The sequence below is a fragment of the Dioscorea cayenensis genome, chromosome 4, assembly GCF_009730915.1.
Source record: "Dioscorea cayenensis subsp. rotundata cultivar TDr96_F1 chromosome 4, TDr96_F1_v2_PseudoChromosome.rev07_lg8_w22 25.fasta, whole genome shotgun sequence".
Lineage (NCBI taxonomy): Eukaryota > Viridiplantae > Streptophyta > Magnoliopsida > Dioscoreales > Dioscoreaceae > Dioscorea > Dioscorea cayenensis.
In genome coordinates, this window is record NC_052474.1 from 4,455,026 (window position 1) to 4,470,573 (window position 15,548).

The 15,548-nt window shown below is 33.5% G+C and overlaps 1 protein-coding gene across 1 annotated transcript; it reads left to right on the forward strand.

Moving 5' to 3' along the window:
- The first annotated feature begins 11,755 nt into the window (after positions 1-11,755).
- Positions 11,756-15,532, forward strand: LOC120258552 (primary amine oxidase-like). The gene is made up of 5 exons (XM_039266009.1): positions 11,756-13,109; positions 13,189-13,302; positions 14,255-14,704; positions 14,921-15,018; positions 15,112-15,532. Exons 1-5 carry the CDS (start codon positions 11,814-11,816, stop codon positions 15,320-15,322), a joined length of 2,169 nt encoding a protein of 722 aa, XP_039121943.1. The 5' UTR covers positions 11,756-11,813; the 3' UTR covers positions 15,323-15,532.
- The last annotated feature ends 16 nt before the right edge of the window (positions 15,533-15,548 follow it).

The following is a 15,548-nucleotide window of genomic DNA, read 5'->3' on the forward strand; positions in this document are numbered from 1 at the left end:
GTCTATGATTGAATGAGCGTGCTTGTGTATATATTTTCTCGTCTGGACGCTAGTGTTTATTTTATTATCGTTAATTTGTCTATGATTGAATGAGCGTGCTTGTGTATATATTTTCTCGTCTGGACGCTAGTGTTTATTTTATTATCGTTAATTTGTCATATTCTATTAATTTGTTTTGAACAATTGGATGCTTGTTGAATAATCAGAGCTGAAATTAATTTGTTTTGTAACATGACAGAGGATGTATCCAAATTAACTGTTTTTATTTCTAGTTCTTCTTGTTGTCTCAAACCACTTTATTTCTCTGTATTCTTCTTATTTTAATAAATTTATATTTTATCCATTTTATTTAAAAAAAAATTGTATCCCAAATTAAGCGAAATTATCTTTGTCGCCGCCACCACAACCCCCAATTTTTTCTCCTCCCCCCACCATATGTCGGGAATTCTCAATTCAAAATGGTGTGGTTTTGTGATTTATCGACATATTTATTAAAAAAAACTATCTCCACTTGAGTTTAATAAAATATAATATAACATAATAGTGTAGTGGTATGTTACTAGGATAGTGAATGGGCTATACATACTGTAGATGTTGTATAAATATTGTAATGATACTGTTCATGAGTCCCCTTGTGGAGAGGATGTCGTTTCTCTCTCCTCCAGGGTTGCAGGACAGGGGGATTTAGTAACTTAATTTTGTTCCCGAAATATTTTTTGGGCGTGCACATGGTAGAAATCTAATTGCCCCATATGACGTCTAGCGCCCGAGTTAATAAATTTCTAGGGGGTCCTTAAACCACCGTAACTAATGCACCTCTGTATATGTCTGCCCATTGACACCCCATTGTGGGACAGCGCTTGTCGACTTTGTCAAAATATATATATATATATATATAATATTGAATGAATTCTCCTAGCATAGTTGGGTAATGTATAGTTTTTTCTTCTTTTGTTTTAGGCTGTGTTTAGGTTTACGGTAATGTGAAAACATTACTAGGAATCTGGCGATAATGTGTTTAGGTTCACAAATTACCATGTTTATTTACCGTATGAGTAATAATATAATTATCAATAATAAAATATTACAAAATAATGTGATAATATAATCTAATTACCACCAAAATATACATCCATTGAGATTACCAAGATGGTCGTAATTTGTGATGTTTTATCCCTCTATTCTCTAATGGCTTATTTATGTAGTTTATAATGATATGTTGTTTTTTATTAAATTAATTATATAGAAATTAGGATCCAAACCAAAACAAATGGTTGAAACTAGATGGTATAATATCTAAATTGGTCCCTCTACTTATGTCACTCTGTCCTTTTAGTCCCTCTACTCATTAATGCTCCCAACTAGTCCCTCTACTTTTGAAAATAAGCCCACTTAGTCTTTTTACGCTTGAAAATGACCCAACTATTCCCTGTATACTGGAAGTAATAATCCTTCTCCCCACTTCAAGGAAATGATGCTTCCCCCGTTTCCCCCCTTCAGATCACTTTCCCCGAAATGAACACCCCTAAGTAATAAAAACTTACCAGTAATATAAGTTCTCAAGAAAACATAGTAGTTCTCAAGCAAATATAGTAATCCCACATTACCAAAATATTCCCAAGCATATAATAATCCCGACCTCGCTCATTACCACGGTAATCTCATTACTGTGGTAATATATCATTATTACGAACCTACAAACGCCCCCTTAAGAGTATCTTAATTACTGACATACAAAGCTGAAATAAAGATTTAGTATTTTATTATTGAGTGGTTAAAAATAGTTGTTTAGTCTATTAACACTTGGTTTTTGCACAAGGTGTTTGTTTTGAGAATGACCTAAAATTGAACCTGAAACCCCACTTAAGGTAAAGGCACAAGTGTATCGAGACATTAACTTCATGCTTATGCACATCTCTAATTTTTTTTAAAAGAGACACATTTATTACCTATTTTTACTAAAAAAAATTAAAAAAAAAATGGTGCATGTAAAATTTATTTTTAAATTTCCTATAGGAACCGGGCTATAGTTCACATGTTGAATAAAACACAATAAATTGTTTGAATCTTAAATTTTACTATTTTTTGTATATTTTAAAATTATAAAATATCTCGTATTGCAAAAAGACAAAAAGACCGCATTTTGGAAAGACTACTGGCTAAACGGATGAGCTCCTATATTTCTTTGGCCTGAGAAATTCAGAAGGTCTCAAGCACCCAATGGCACTGTTCGCAATCTGAGTATTCTCTTAGCTCAGGCCCCATTCTCAGATGAGGTGGATGTCGCGACTTACAGAGAGCACCTACAGGAGCTTGATGGGGAATAAGAAATGGTGGAAGCTTACAGGAAATTATTCTTTCTCGGTTAAATCCTTCTATAATTTCCTAAATGATGGTGGGTTACGCTGCTCAATTGTTAGGTTCTTCTGGCGGAATTCATGCCCAAAGAAAATAAATATTTTCAATTGGCTCGGTTGGAAAAATAAAATCCTCACTCTTGAAAACCAAGAAAGTAGAAGATGTAATTGGCTTCCAACTGCTACATGTGTCTTGTGTCATTCTGCGATTGAGTTGGTGGATCATCTTTTCTTACAGTGCTCTTTTGCGAGACAAGTGTGGGATTATTTTGTGAGACTTCTCCATTTACCGGATTCACCTTTATTTTTGCAAATGGCTTGGGATGTCTGGAGATCGTTAGTGAGACGGGCCTGCAAGGATATTGGGGACTTAGTGGTGAAAGCGATTGTGTGAAATATTTGGCTTGTTAGAAATGATTGCATTTTTAACGCTAATATCTTGCATGCACATGATATTATTTTGAAAATTGATCTCATGTTATTATCCTGGTTCGCTATAGTTGCCAAGGGGGTCTTGAGGGAAGTTGGAGGACTCAATTTCCTCCTTTCGGGGCAGTCTGGAGTTTTTAGGTCCTCGTGTGGAGGTGTTTGGTGGTGCTCCGTCTTCAAAGATGATTCAAGATCATAACACGAGCGAGTTGGCTGTGGTGGGCTGGGAGGTTTAAGGAGGCATGTGCTTTCCTCGCTCTTTGTTTTCTGTGTATCGTCCCCTGTGTTGTTGCTGGTTTGTTGTTATTGTTCCACTGCTCATGGTTTCTTTTTATAATTTTCTACTATTCCTTTTGCTATTCCACTGCAGGTGAGTGGTGGATTTATTTTGTAAGCTCTTGTTATTTAATTGAAGTGGTTTATCCATTTTTTTAAAAAAAATGTATTTTTTAAAAGTAGATATCAAAGGTCATTAAACTAAATTTTACATCTATTTTTCCTCAATTTGGAATATCATCTTTTACTTATTAAATCACGATAAAGTCTCAACTTAAGCTTATTTGGATTTGAAAATTCTTCTTTGAATTTTTTAAAAAAAATATTAACTACAAATTATCTTTTCAATTTAGATTCTCATTTAGTTCAATGTTTTTTTTTAATATAAACCACATCCCATTAAAGTAAAAACAGACTGACTGAGCATTGGGTTCAATGTCACTTTTCAAATGATTTTTATTTTTATTTTTTCTCTTGATCTCGTGGTTGTTTACTAATATTAACAGCTTTTTTTTTTTACTTTGGGTTATTTGGAGAACTCACGTAGGATAAAAGTTTAGAGACTTAATGTAGTTGTTGACCACAAAGAGAACATGCACCACTCATGTAAGGTGAACTTTTTGTCGAGGCAATTGAGCTTATGTAAGTGGAGGAACCGAGGAACAGTGGGTTTGTTTTTTATAACTACTCATGTTTGCCACTGAGAGATCTCAAGTTTTAGTCTTTCATATTATAATTTACTTTTTGGATTTGGGAGTTTTGTGTAAAAAAATACCTCACGTTCTCTATTTAAGGGTTGTATGACTAGAGTTTATCTCTAAGATATAGTCAAGATATTGTAACTGGTGTACCCCGTATCTATTTGTCTTTTGCTTTGTCGTTTGTTGACTTTATCAAAAAAAAAAAATTATCGGTAAATTGTGTTTTATCTCTCTTTCATCTTAGGTGAGAAAAAGAATTAATAAATATTTCAATATGAAACGTCTTGCTGTGAGATTATTAGTTGCATATAAACACTAGGGAAGAAGATTGGAGATCACAATAATTGAAGTAGTCTTGGTTATATCAATAGACTTTCCTAAGTTTTTATTATTATTATTTTATTTAATTTCTCATGTTGTTTATTTACTTAACATATAGTGGTTTTAGCTTTGAAGAACACATTGGAATTTTCTTTACTAATTCGAATAATTCTTAATTTTCTTACTATCATCATTTAAGTTCATTGTGATGCTCGAGTCTCACCGGAGGATTATTAAAGCGTTTTCAATCTAGATGCAACATGCATTCAATTATGTTAAATTCAAACATACTCCCCTTGGTCTCATAATTAGAGATGGCAATTTGTACCCTACTCGACGGGTATACCCGTACCCGTACCCAGTCAAAGAGGGTATTACCCTCTTTCACCGGGTACGGATACCGGTAAGGGTATTACCCGTTAGCTTTTGAGTGAATACGGGTCGGGTAAGGGTATGCCCCTACTCTACCCGTACCCTTATCCTTACCCGTTGAAGAGGGTACGAGTAAAACCCGTACTCGTACCTTTACCCTCTCATATATATATATATATATATAATTTTTTATTAAATTAAATATTTACTCACAATTTACTCAATATCTATTTTTATGGTGATTCATTTGAAAAATAATACTTTAAATTCTATAAATGTATTATTTTAAATTTTATTTAAATTCTATATTTATATTTGATAATATTATCAAAATTGAATTTTAGATATATATTAAGAATCATAATTAAATTTAAAAATAAACAAATATAAAAAAAATAATGTTATAATAATTTATTCTATAAATTATAAGAACATTCCAAAAATAAGATACTAATAAAAAATCAATTGAATATAATTTATGAGAATTACTTATAATGTTTTTTATATTCAAAATCTTACTAGATATTTATAAAATTTGAACCTATATAAAATATAAATAGTAGATATATGAAAAAAATTTAAAAATAAAAAAACCAAGATAGTTAAACATGAACAAAAACAAAAGGTAAAAGCTTACTATCGAGTCCTAAATAAATGTCATTTTTTTATGTGATTATATAATTTAAGATAAGCAAATATATATTAACTTGTAATTTTGAATTTATGGACATGTGTTTAAAGATTGTAATATAATGTATAATTAATTTATTTTTTTATTATTATTTAAATTTAATTCGATAATTTGAACAACGAGAAGTTTGGCTACTCCCTGCAGGGTAAGGGTAAGGGTATGACTTTTTTTATCCTGAAGGGTACGGGTAAGGGTACGGGTATGGGGTAGGGGTTACGGGTACAGGTAAGAGTTTTGGCATATCCTACCCATATTTTACCCGTTGCCATCCCTACTCATAATAAATCATATATATATATATATATATATAGTACCTGCCAGGCCAAGACATTACCAAGCCCAAAAACGACCTGCCATTTATATACAACCAATTGCCTTATCGCTATAGCTACAGGAATGACAAGCATAGATTGGGATCTTCCACAAATTAAAAATGCATTAACTATCCACAGATATTAAAGGGTTTTAGTTTAAAAATAACTAAAGCAAACGTATACTTGATATAAATTATCAACATTAAATCTTAAAAAATAAAAATAAAATAAAATTTTAAAAAAGAAATTCCACCAAATCTCAGAAAATCAAGGTAGCATAAATAAAATCACTCCAAATCTTCCCTATCAAACAAATACATATTTTTAAATAAATAAATAATTGAAAAGGCCATGTATTTCTAGCAGTTGGTTAATAGAATCAAATCCTGAAAAACATAACTTAAAATAGTCTAGTCAATTGGGTCAAATGTAACTTCAAGGAGGGCTGCCTCCTGGTATCCTCATGTGGTTTCCATCCTATAGTTCTTCTTTTGGGCGTTGTACTGTTGTTTTATTTTCTTTGTTTTTATTTTCAGATTTAATCTACTTATCACTTTAGGATTTTTTTTTTAGTTTGTTTTTCTATAGGGAAAATTACTGTTTACTCTTCAAGAATTTTAAAACTTCCCAAACAGCTACTGTGAGTTTTGAATACCTCAGACAGCCCTTCGTTTATTGTTTCACTTCTTTTTTGCCCCTGCATTATGAAATTCCATCATTGCCCTTAGGGGCCGTTTGGTTCGCAGTAATGTAGAAAGATTACCACGTGTTACGTGGTAATCTGAAAATATTACCACGTTTGGCATTGCACCGGTGGTAATGTGGATGGTAATATCACATTACCAACTTATAAATATTACCAAGAAAGTGATAATCCTATTACCACCAAATTTGGTGTCTATCTTGGATTACCATGGTAATCTTATAACTTTTTATATTTTAACAAATTAATTACCATGACAACCAAACACGGTAATGAACTATTCCCGGTAATAAGAGTTTCCAACCAAACATAGTTATATTAAATTACCGCAATATTCCCAACTATATAATATTCCCACTCATATTACTATGGTAATCTCATTACGTGGTAATATGTCATTACCACGAACCAAACGGCTTATTAAACTTTTTTGCATACATTTTTTCATTGTTTTTTCCTTTTCTTTTAACATGTATTCATTTCTTAAATAGAGAGCTCATTTTTTAAACAGAAAACTCATTTCTTAAATAGAAACCTCATTTTTTTAAACAGAAAACTCATTTTGTAAACAGAAACATTGATATTTAAACAGAAAAACCAATATTTACATGACAAATTAATCCTGGGTATAAAAACCAATTAATCGTGGTCATTCGTACATATTTAAATAGAAACAACGATATTTAAGCACTTTTTTAAACGTAAACGCAATATATTAAACACAAAGACAACCAAGCAAAGATAGACGTTCTTTATTATATGGAGATAACGATATTTACATTAAAAATTTAATAAGTTTGTGGGAAAAAATTTAGGTTAGCATGATTACATTATAACTACAAATAAATTTATAACTACAAACAAAATAATTTAGGTTAGCATGAAAAGTAATGCATGTACTCAATAGAAACATTGATATTTAAACAAAAAAAACCAATATTTACATGACAAATTAATCATGGGTATAAAAACCAATTAATCTTGGCCACTCATACATATTTAAATAGAAACAACGATATTTAAGCACTTTTTTAAACGTAAACGCAATATATTAAACAGAAACATCGATAGTTAAACAAAGACAAACAAGCATAAAGATGGACGTTCTTTATTATATGGAGATAACGATATTTACATTAAAAATTTAATAAGTTTGTGGGAAATAATTTAGGTTAGCATGATTACATTATAACTACAAACAAACTTATAAGAACAAACAAAAAAATTTAGGTTAGCATGAAGAGTAATGCATATACTCATTTTTTAAATAGAAAACTCATTTCTTAAACAAAGAACTAATTTTTTAAACAAAAACCTCATTTTTTTAAACAGAAAACTCATTTTTTAAACATAAATATTGATATTTAAACAGAAAAACCAATATTTACATGACAAATTAATCATGGGTATAAAAACCAATTAATCTTGGCCTCTCGTACATATTTAAATAAAAACAACGATATTTAAGCAATTTTTTAAACGTAAACGCAATATATTAAACAGAAACATCGATAGTTAAACAAAGACAAACAAAGCATAAAGATAGTCGTTCTTTATTATATGGAGATAACGATATTTACATTAAAAATTTAATAAATTTGTGGGAAAAAATTTAGGTTAGCATGATTACATTATTACTACAAACAAACTTATAACTACAAACAAAAGAATTTAGGTTCGCATGAAGAGTAATGCATGTACTCATTTCTTAAACAGAAAACTTATTTTTTAAACAGAACCTCATATTTTAAATAGAAATCTCATATTTTAAACAGAAGACTCATGTTTTAAATAGAAACTCATTACACCCAAGAATTTATAGTCAAACCCTGTCACACTTGCCACAACTTCCCATGTAAGGGACAATTTTGTCCAAAAAAATCCAAATTAACTCTATCAATCACTATTAGATGCTTAGGGGTTTAAAAAATCATTGTATTCAAAAGGAAGGGGTTTTTATGGATATTCAAATTTAGAGGGAGAATCTGTGCATATTGTAAACTTTGGGGGTGTTTTTAGCAATTTCCACTTTTCTATATCATCTGTCTCCATTATTTCCTTGTTTAGTTTTTTTTTTAAAAAAAAAAAAGGTTGTTTACATTTTTGTCTATATGTTTCTTTAACAAAATCATGATTTTATTTAAAATAAAAATAAAAATAAAATTGTGTCAAATCCAAAGGGCTAATACAACATCTTAGGTGCAACATAGAGACCTTGCCATGTTCCATCCTCTCATCATCATCATCATCATCATCATCATCATCTGCTCAAGTCACTTCTTTCATTTCCAACGTTGTCTTTTACCCCATGTTTTTAGCTTGTAATTAATATTTGTCTAACAAAATTATTTATTTTATCAAAATCAGGTTATTCTCTTGGTTAAATTGTTTAAGGTTTCATGAACCATGGCAAAATAAGAATAAAAAAATATATGTAATATTTAAATATTTCACATGTTCTTTTTCTTTATCGTGCTACTCATTATTTTTTTAATAAATATGAATAAATCATAATTTTATTGAAAAAAAAAACAAAACAAACATTGCAAAAATAAAAAATAAAAAAAATAACAAAACAACGAAAACAGACTAATGCCTCACCAAATGCGAGATTTATACGACCCAAAAAGAATAAGAACAGAAATAGAAAAGAAAAGAGAGCATTGGGCAGATGAAAACTACCGCCTGGAGACACACATCTGCCCTGACTACTGAAAAGAGTGGATTTCTCATTTTCTTCTTTAATTTTTTTTTTTGATTTATTCTTTATTATGAGCAAGAGTGTACATAAACATTGCTAGTTGCTCCTCCACTGTTGTCTGTTTTGAGTTGCAGAGGAGAGATTATTCTCTTAAACGATCAACCAATGCTTGAAATATATAAGGCTCCATACGAAATTCTCTTTTGCAACATTACTCATGACCTTGAAGAATTTCTTGTACATATGCTGTAAGAATGGATGTGTGATGTTCTACATTTCTGGAAGTTGTTGGACATTCTCTTGACCAATTGCTGAGCATGAGTAGATCATCTTCTTCATTTTTTTTCCTTCCAAAGATTTAAGGAATCCATAGTGAAACAATGGTTACAACTATGAATTTTTTCGAGTTGTGTATAATGTAAATAAATCATGTTGTGTATTATAAATAGGGAAAATGATAACGGCTATATTTACAATGACTATATTCTAATGGCTATTTTTCAAATTTTAATTACCAACGCTTATAATCCAACAGCTATTTTTATTATGCAATAATTATTTATTATGCAAAACAAACACTCATTCTATGAGAAAAAAAATATGTAATAATTTTTATAATATTTTTTTTATTTTGTTACCCAAACAAAAATTTATAGAAATAAAATATGCCATAATTTTTATAATAATTATTTACACTTTCTATATAATAAAATTATGTCATATTTTTTTTTATTTTGTATCAAAACACACCCTTAATTATTTAAATACACTCACTCCGTTCCAAGAAGACATGTTTTTAACACGATCCATATATGACTTTGAAAATAATAATAATAAATTAAATATTATATTATTTAAAACTTCAAGATGCGAGGAAAAGCAAAAAAAAATCAGAAGATCTATTTATTTAGATATAATCATCAAAATAGTCCTTGCACTTTTCTCTCTCTTCTCTTTTGGTCCCTCTACTCAGAAATGCTTAGTGGGCACATTTCTAAAAGTAGAGGGATTGGTTGGGAGCATTTTTAACTAAGTGGACACATTTTCAAAAGTAGAGGGACTAGTCGGGAGCATTTCTGAGTAGAAGGACCAAAAAAAAAGAGAGAGAAAAGTAAAAGGACCAATTAAGATATTATACTATTTATTTAAGTACCAATAGGCAATAGCCAAAATAATTATAAGAAAGGGCATGACTGTCTCGGACAGCGGGACAGGGCGGAGGACCAAGTGGAAGTTAAAAGATAATTCATTGTCCACTTGAGTAATGAGGACAAATTTAGTGGCTATGGATCCAAGATAATGCATCAGTGTAAAGACGGGCAATCACAGAAAAAGACAATCAGAGGGAGTGTCTTAATGACTTGAACTTCTCAATTGGCACTGTCCACGTCTCCAAATCAAATTGTGGAATCACTTGCGGAATCCATACTTTAAACTTATTCTCCCCTGATTTATTTTGATCTGTTTTTTTTGTGCAATTCAAAGCGAGCAGAGAATCTGCTTTTCTGGTTTGTATATTAAATATAATATTTTTTGAACAGACTATAATAATTATAATATATTATATAAATCAATGATTTTTTAATTTATTCACATTACTTTCATTATATATTGATCTAATAATTCTATATGTATGCATATTTTTAATATAATTTTTTTATATCTATAAAAATAAATAAATTAATAAAAGTATAAAATTAAAGAAAAATTATAAGGTATAAGCTATCTAAATTTAACTGTTTTTTATTAAGATTTGGCTTTCCTTTTAGAGTATCGTTTTATTTATTTATTAAAAAAATATAAATCACAGATATATTATATATATACATTGATAAATTCATCCATTTTGCCAAATGCATTTACTAATTTTTTTATTTAAAATGCGGGACAGACTATACTTTCTTTTTCAAAGCGATTTAAACAGCTACCAATAATTTAGCAAGTTAAATTGATAAACGAATTTAATGAATTTGATACACCTCTCAACGGCACCATGTGAAAAGAATCTAATCTTTCCATTCATTGATTAAAATTAGTTTGTTTCCTTTTACTCGGGTCATATCAGTGACCGCTTTTACAAGCATTTAATAAATAACTATTTTTATAATATATTTCTTTGTAAAAAGAGTTTCCACATCAGACAAGAAAACATGAAGTTAAAGGTAGACAAGAATGCCACAAAGTTTAGTAAATAAAAATCACTCAAATATTTTCAATAGAAATTTATTTATTACTCTATACAACAATACAAGTAACATCTGATATTCTATCCTTGCTTTCCACTTATAGAGAAAAACATACAAAGTTGTATTCAAATTCACCACCAAAATGTAGGAAATATACTACTGAATAGCATGCAAATACTATAAACAAGAGTTGTAAACCTATAATACAAAATCACAGTGATATAATAATTCAAAAATAATAGTTAGAAATTTCCAGCCTGGGGTAGGCGTGCGGAAGCACTGCCCTAACGCTGAATTGGCCTCCCTCGTGCAGGATTTTCTGGCCTCACTCCAAGCGCAGGATACACTAACCCGGGAAGGAAGAACTCTCGTAGCCTAGCACGTTTGGCGTCGAGATATCCCAAGCGCACCCACAAGGTTCAGGCAAAGAACCACAGAATGAGAACAGAATAATTGGGTTTTCCAGGCACGTAAAAAACACACCCGGTTCCAGGCACGCAAAAAGCACACCCGGAAGAAAGAGAATATGAAAGAAGAAATAAGCAAGTGTGTGTTTTTGGTTCATGGTTTAGGCATGTATTTATAGCAATGAATTCTTTAGCAACTCTCTCCACTAGGCAATGTGGGACTAAAGGTTTGAGTGTAAAACATGTGGGACCCACAGGACCCACATCCAACACAAAATAGTATCAACCTCCACTCCAATAAATAAGTAAATAACCAATCCAAGTATCAAACAGCAGCACAAACTGAGAAGGAGCAATGGAACCCAGGTCTCTCCTTCGCCTTCTCTTCCTTCTTTTGGCTGCCCTCGTTCTCCTCCTCATCCATTCCACCCGTTCCTATCTCCATGATCTCCCAAACTCTTCCTCCACTCTCCGTCCCGTCCTCAACTCCCGTCCAAGACCCACCATCACCACCACCGTCTCATCACAAAGTTCTCACGAGTCCGACGTCCCTCATCATCCACTCGACCCTCTCACCATCCAAGAGATCAACACAGCCCGCTCTATCATCCTTTCCTACCACCCCTTCTCCTCCTCCCCCTCCTCTCTAATCATCCACTCCCTCGTCCTTCAAGAACCAGATAAGCCTGTGGTTCTTTCATGGCACCCTGGCCTCCCTCTTCCCCCTCGCCATGCTTCCACCATCATCCGCTTCCTCAACTCATCCTATTCCCTCACCATCGATTTCTCCACCAAGAACATCACCAGCAACCCTCTACCTTCCTCCGGTTACCCCACCATGACCATTGAGGACATGAACAGCGCCTGCTGGGCCCCTCTCTCAGACTCCAACTTCAACGCCACCATCCTCGGCCGCGGCGTCCGCCTCTCCGACCTCGCCTGTCTCCCCATCTCTTCAGGTTGGTTCGGCCCTCAAGACGAACACCGGAGACTCATCAAAGTCCAGTGTTACTCAGCCGAAGGCACTGCCAACTTCTACATGCGCCCCATCGAGGGTCTCACCGTCCTTCTCGACCTAGACACCAAGCAGGTCGTCCACATCTCTGACGTCTCCCCGGACATTCCCATCCCCAAGTCCTCCGGCACCGAGTACCGCTTCGACTCACTGAGTTTAAAAGACAACCACAAAACCAAACCTCTCAACCCGATCTCCCTCGAACAACCGGCTGGACCGAGTTTCGAGATCGAGAACGGGCACGTCGTGCGTTGGGCCGGGTGGGAGTTTCATCTCAAACCGGACCCGAGGGCGGGTGTGGTTGTGTCTGCGGTCCGGGTCACGGATCCGGAAACGGGCGAGAAACGTAGGGTGATGTACAAAGGGTTCACGTCAGAGTTGTTCGTGCCGTACATGGACCCGACCGATGCGTGGTATTTCAAGACTTATATGGATGCGGGTGAGTATGGATTCGGGTTGCAGGCCATGCCGTTGGTCCCGCTCAATGATTGCCCTCGCAACGCGAAGTATATGGATGGGGTCTTCGCGGCTGCGGATGGACGGCCATACGTGCGGCAGAACATGGTGTGCTTGTTTGAGAGCTATGGAGGCGATATTGGTTGGCGGCACTCGGAGAGCCCAATCACTGGAATGGGGGTTGGTTTTCTATTTTTATTTTATTTTTATTTATTTATTTATTATTATTATTTTTTAAATGGCGAGAGATTTTGAGCAGATAAGGGAGGCAAGACCAAAGGTGACGCTGGTGGCTAGGATGGCAGCATCGGTGGCTAACTATGATTACATAGTGGATTGGGAGTTCCAAACAGACGGGCTTATCCGAGTCAAGGTTTGCTTTGTTTCATCCATCTCTTTTTCTTCGGTGGTTTTTGGCTGGATTCCGTTTTGTCGTTTTCACAGGAGGCTTCTCCTTAGAGGTCTAGGTGTTTGGTAATAGGCGGCATGGCGGATTATGTTTTTTATTTTAAGGAAATTTAGAATATTTATTCTGATAAAAATATAGTTTATATGAATATTTCTGAATTTCATATAAAAAACCAAAATTTGTATTTTCTCATTTAAAAGATTGACTACTATGCCTGATTTTTATTCTAAGGCATATTATTGATTGTATATTTTTTAAGGTAATATTTGTAAAAAAAAAATTATTAATTACTGAATTCATTGAAATTTTTTTATGAATTTATATATTTATTTTATTTTTATGAGGTTCTTATAATACTCTAAAAATTTAAAAGGCTTTAATTATGCATGCAATTATTTAATTTAATGATGCACGCAAACGTTGGGTAATATAGAGACCTCAAAACACGAACTAATGATCAAGTAAATTATCCATCAACACAGTATCAAAATCTGTGAACATTATTCTAAGTCTTATAAGAACGTTTTCCAAGGGAACTTACAATAATATTTATTTCGTGTTTTGCATTAGTTCTATATGAATCTTAAGACAAAAGATTCCTTCTGTCTTCCACATGAAACGAAGATTATGTTGGTGACATAAACTCTGATAAAATTAGCCCTGAATATGATAGAAAACCGATCATATGTGGTCCAACACATAAAACAATTACCTTGGCTCATTATTTCATATGCACAGATTTGACCGTTCATTTTCTGAACGTAACCTATATATTTACCCTGTTTTATACATACAGTATGTATGTACTGTAGTGACATGTATTTCTCTTTTAAAAAATCATGCCATTATTAGAATAAACATAATCTTAAGTAGATGAACTAACTAAAGACAAGACACCCATGTACGTTTTTAATAGGCGGGACTAAGTGGCATTTTGATGGTCAAAGGAACGCCGTACGTGAACATGAACCAAGTTCCAAAGAACGAGGAGATGTACGGGACTCTGTTATCAGAGAATGTGGTTGGAGTTATACACGACCACTACATCACCTTCCACCTTGATATGGACGTGGATGGCTCCGAGAACTCGTTTGTGAAGGTGAAGTTGGAGAGGGAGGAGACGGACCAGAAAGAGTCTCCGAGAGTAAGCTATCTCAAGGCCACAAGGCACGTAGCCAAGTCTGAGAAGGAGGCTCAGGTCAAGCTAAACTTGTACCAGCCTTCGGAGTTGCATGTTGTGAACCCGTCTAAACTCACCAGAGTTGGGAACCCAGTTGGTTATAAGTTGGTTCCTGCTGGGACAGCGGCCACCTTGATGGATCCTCAGGACCCTCCTCAGTTAAGGGCTGCATTTACAAACAATCAGGTTCTCTCTTCTTACCTTGATTTTCTCTGTATGTGAAAGTGCTTTCATATGTATATATATATATATAGATATATAATGACTATAGTTTTTTAAACATAAAGACAAGGATTTTGCTAAAAAAAAAGTCAGCATCAATATACAGCATGCATGAGAGGTTCTCTTTGATTGGCTGATAAAGTACCTGACTATTTGGACCATTGTTACCTTGTTTTTTAGTTATGGGTGACTCCTTATAACAAAAGTGAGGAATGGGCTGGTGGTGTCTTTGTGTACCAGAGCAAAGGAGAGGACACACTTGCTGTTTGGTCTGACAGGTAACTCGAACTTATATGAACTTTCTTTTGTCAATATTGATGGATAGTTTATAAATGATATGATCTAAATTAAAAGCAAGTTGAAATTGTCAGGGACCGATCAATAGAGAACAAGGATATAGTGTTGTGGTACACGTTAGGGTTCCACCATGTCCCCTGTCAGGAGGACTTCCCCATCATGCCCACAGTATACTCTAGCTTTGATCTCAAGCCTGTGAACTTCTTTGAGTACAATCCCATTCTTAAGTCTCCTCCTAATTTGGAGAAGGACCTTCCAATTTGCAATGCAGCTGCTTCAGCTTGAAGATGAATTAAGCGTTAGTATTTGGTGTGGGTTTTAGTGAGGTCCAGTTGATGGACTAGCTTCTTCAAACAAGAACAGCTCTCTGTAAAAAGAATTCTCATGTTTGAATGTGTTGTTTTCTTTAGGTTAAGTTTTCAAGTGGTGGATAAGAATGGAACTTGTGATACATACAAGTTTTCATTAAATAAATTCTTGTTCATTTTCTTGATATGTAGTGCATGTGGAT

What these genes read in the sequence shown, in the direction of transcription:
- LOC120258552 (XM_039266009.1), top strand. Translation starts at nt 11,814, where the DNA reads ATGGAACCCAGGTCTCTCCTTCGCCTTCTCTTCCTTCTTTTGGCTGCC. An exon ending in GCCCAATCACTGGAATGGGG is followed by an intron (nt 13,110 to 13,188) that starts GTTGGTTTTCTA and finishes GATTTTGAGCAG; the next exon opens with ATAAGGGAGGCAAGACCAAA. An exon ending in ACGGGCTTATCCGAGTCAAG is followed by an intron (nt 13,303 to 14,254) that starts GTTTGCTTTGTT and finishes CGTTTTTAATAG; the next exon opens with GCGGGACTAAGTGGCATTTT.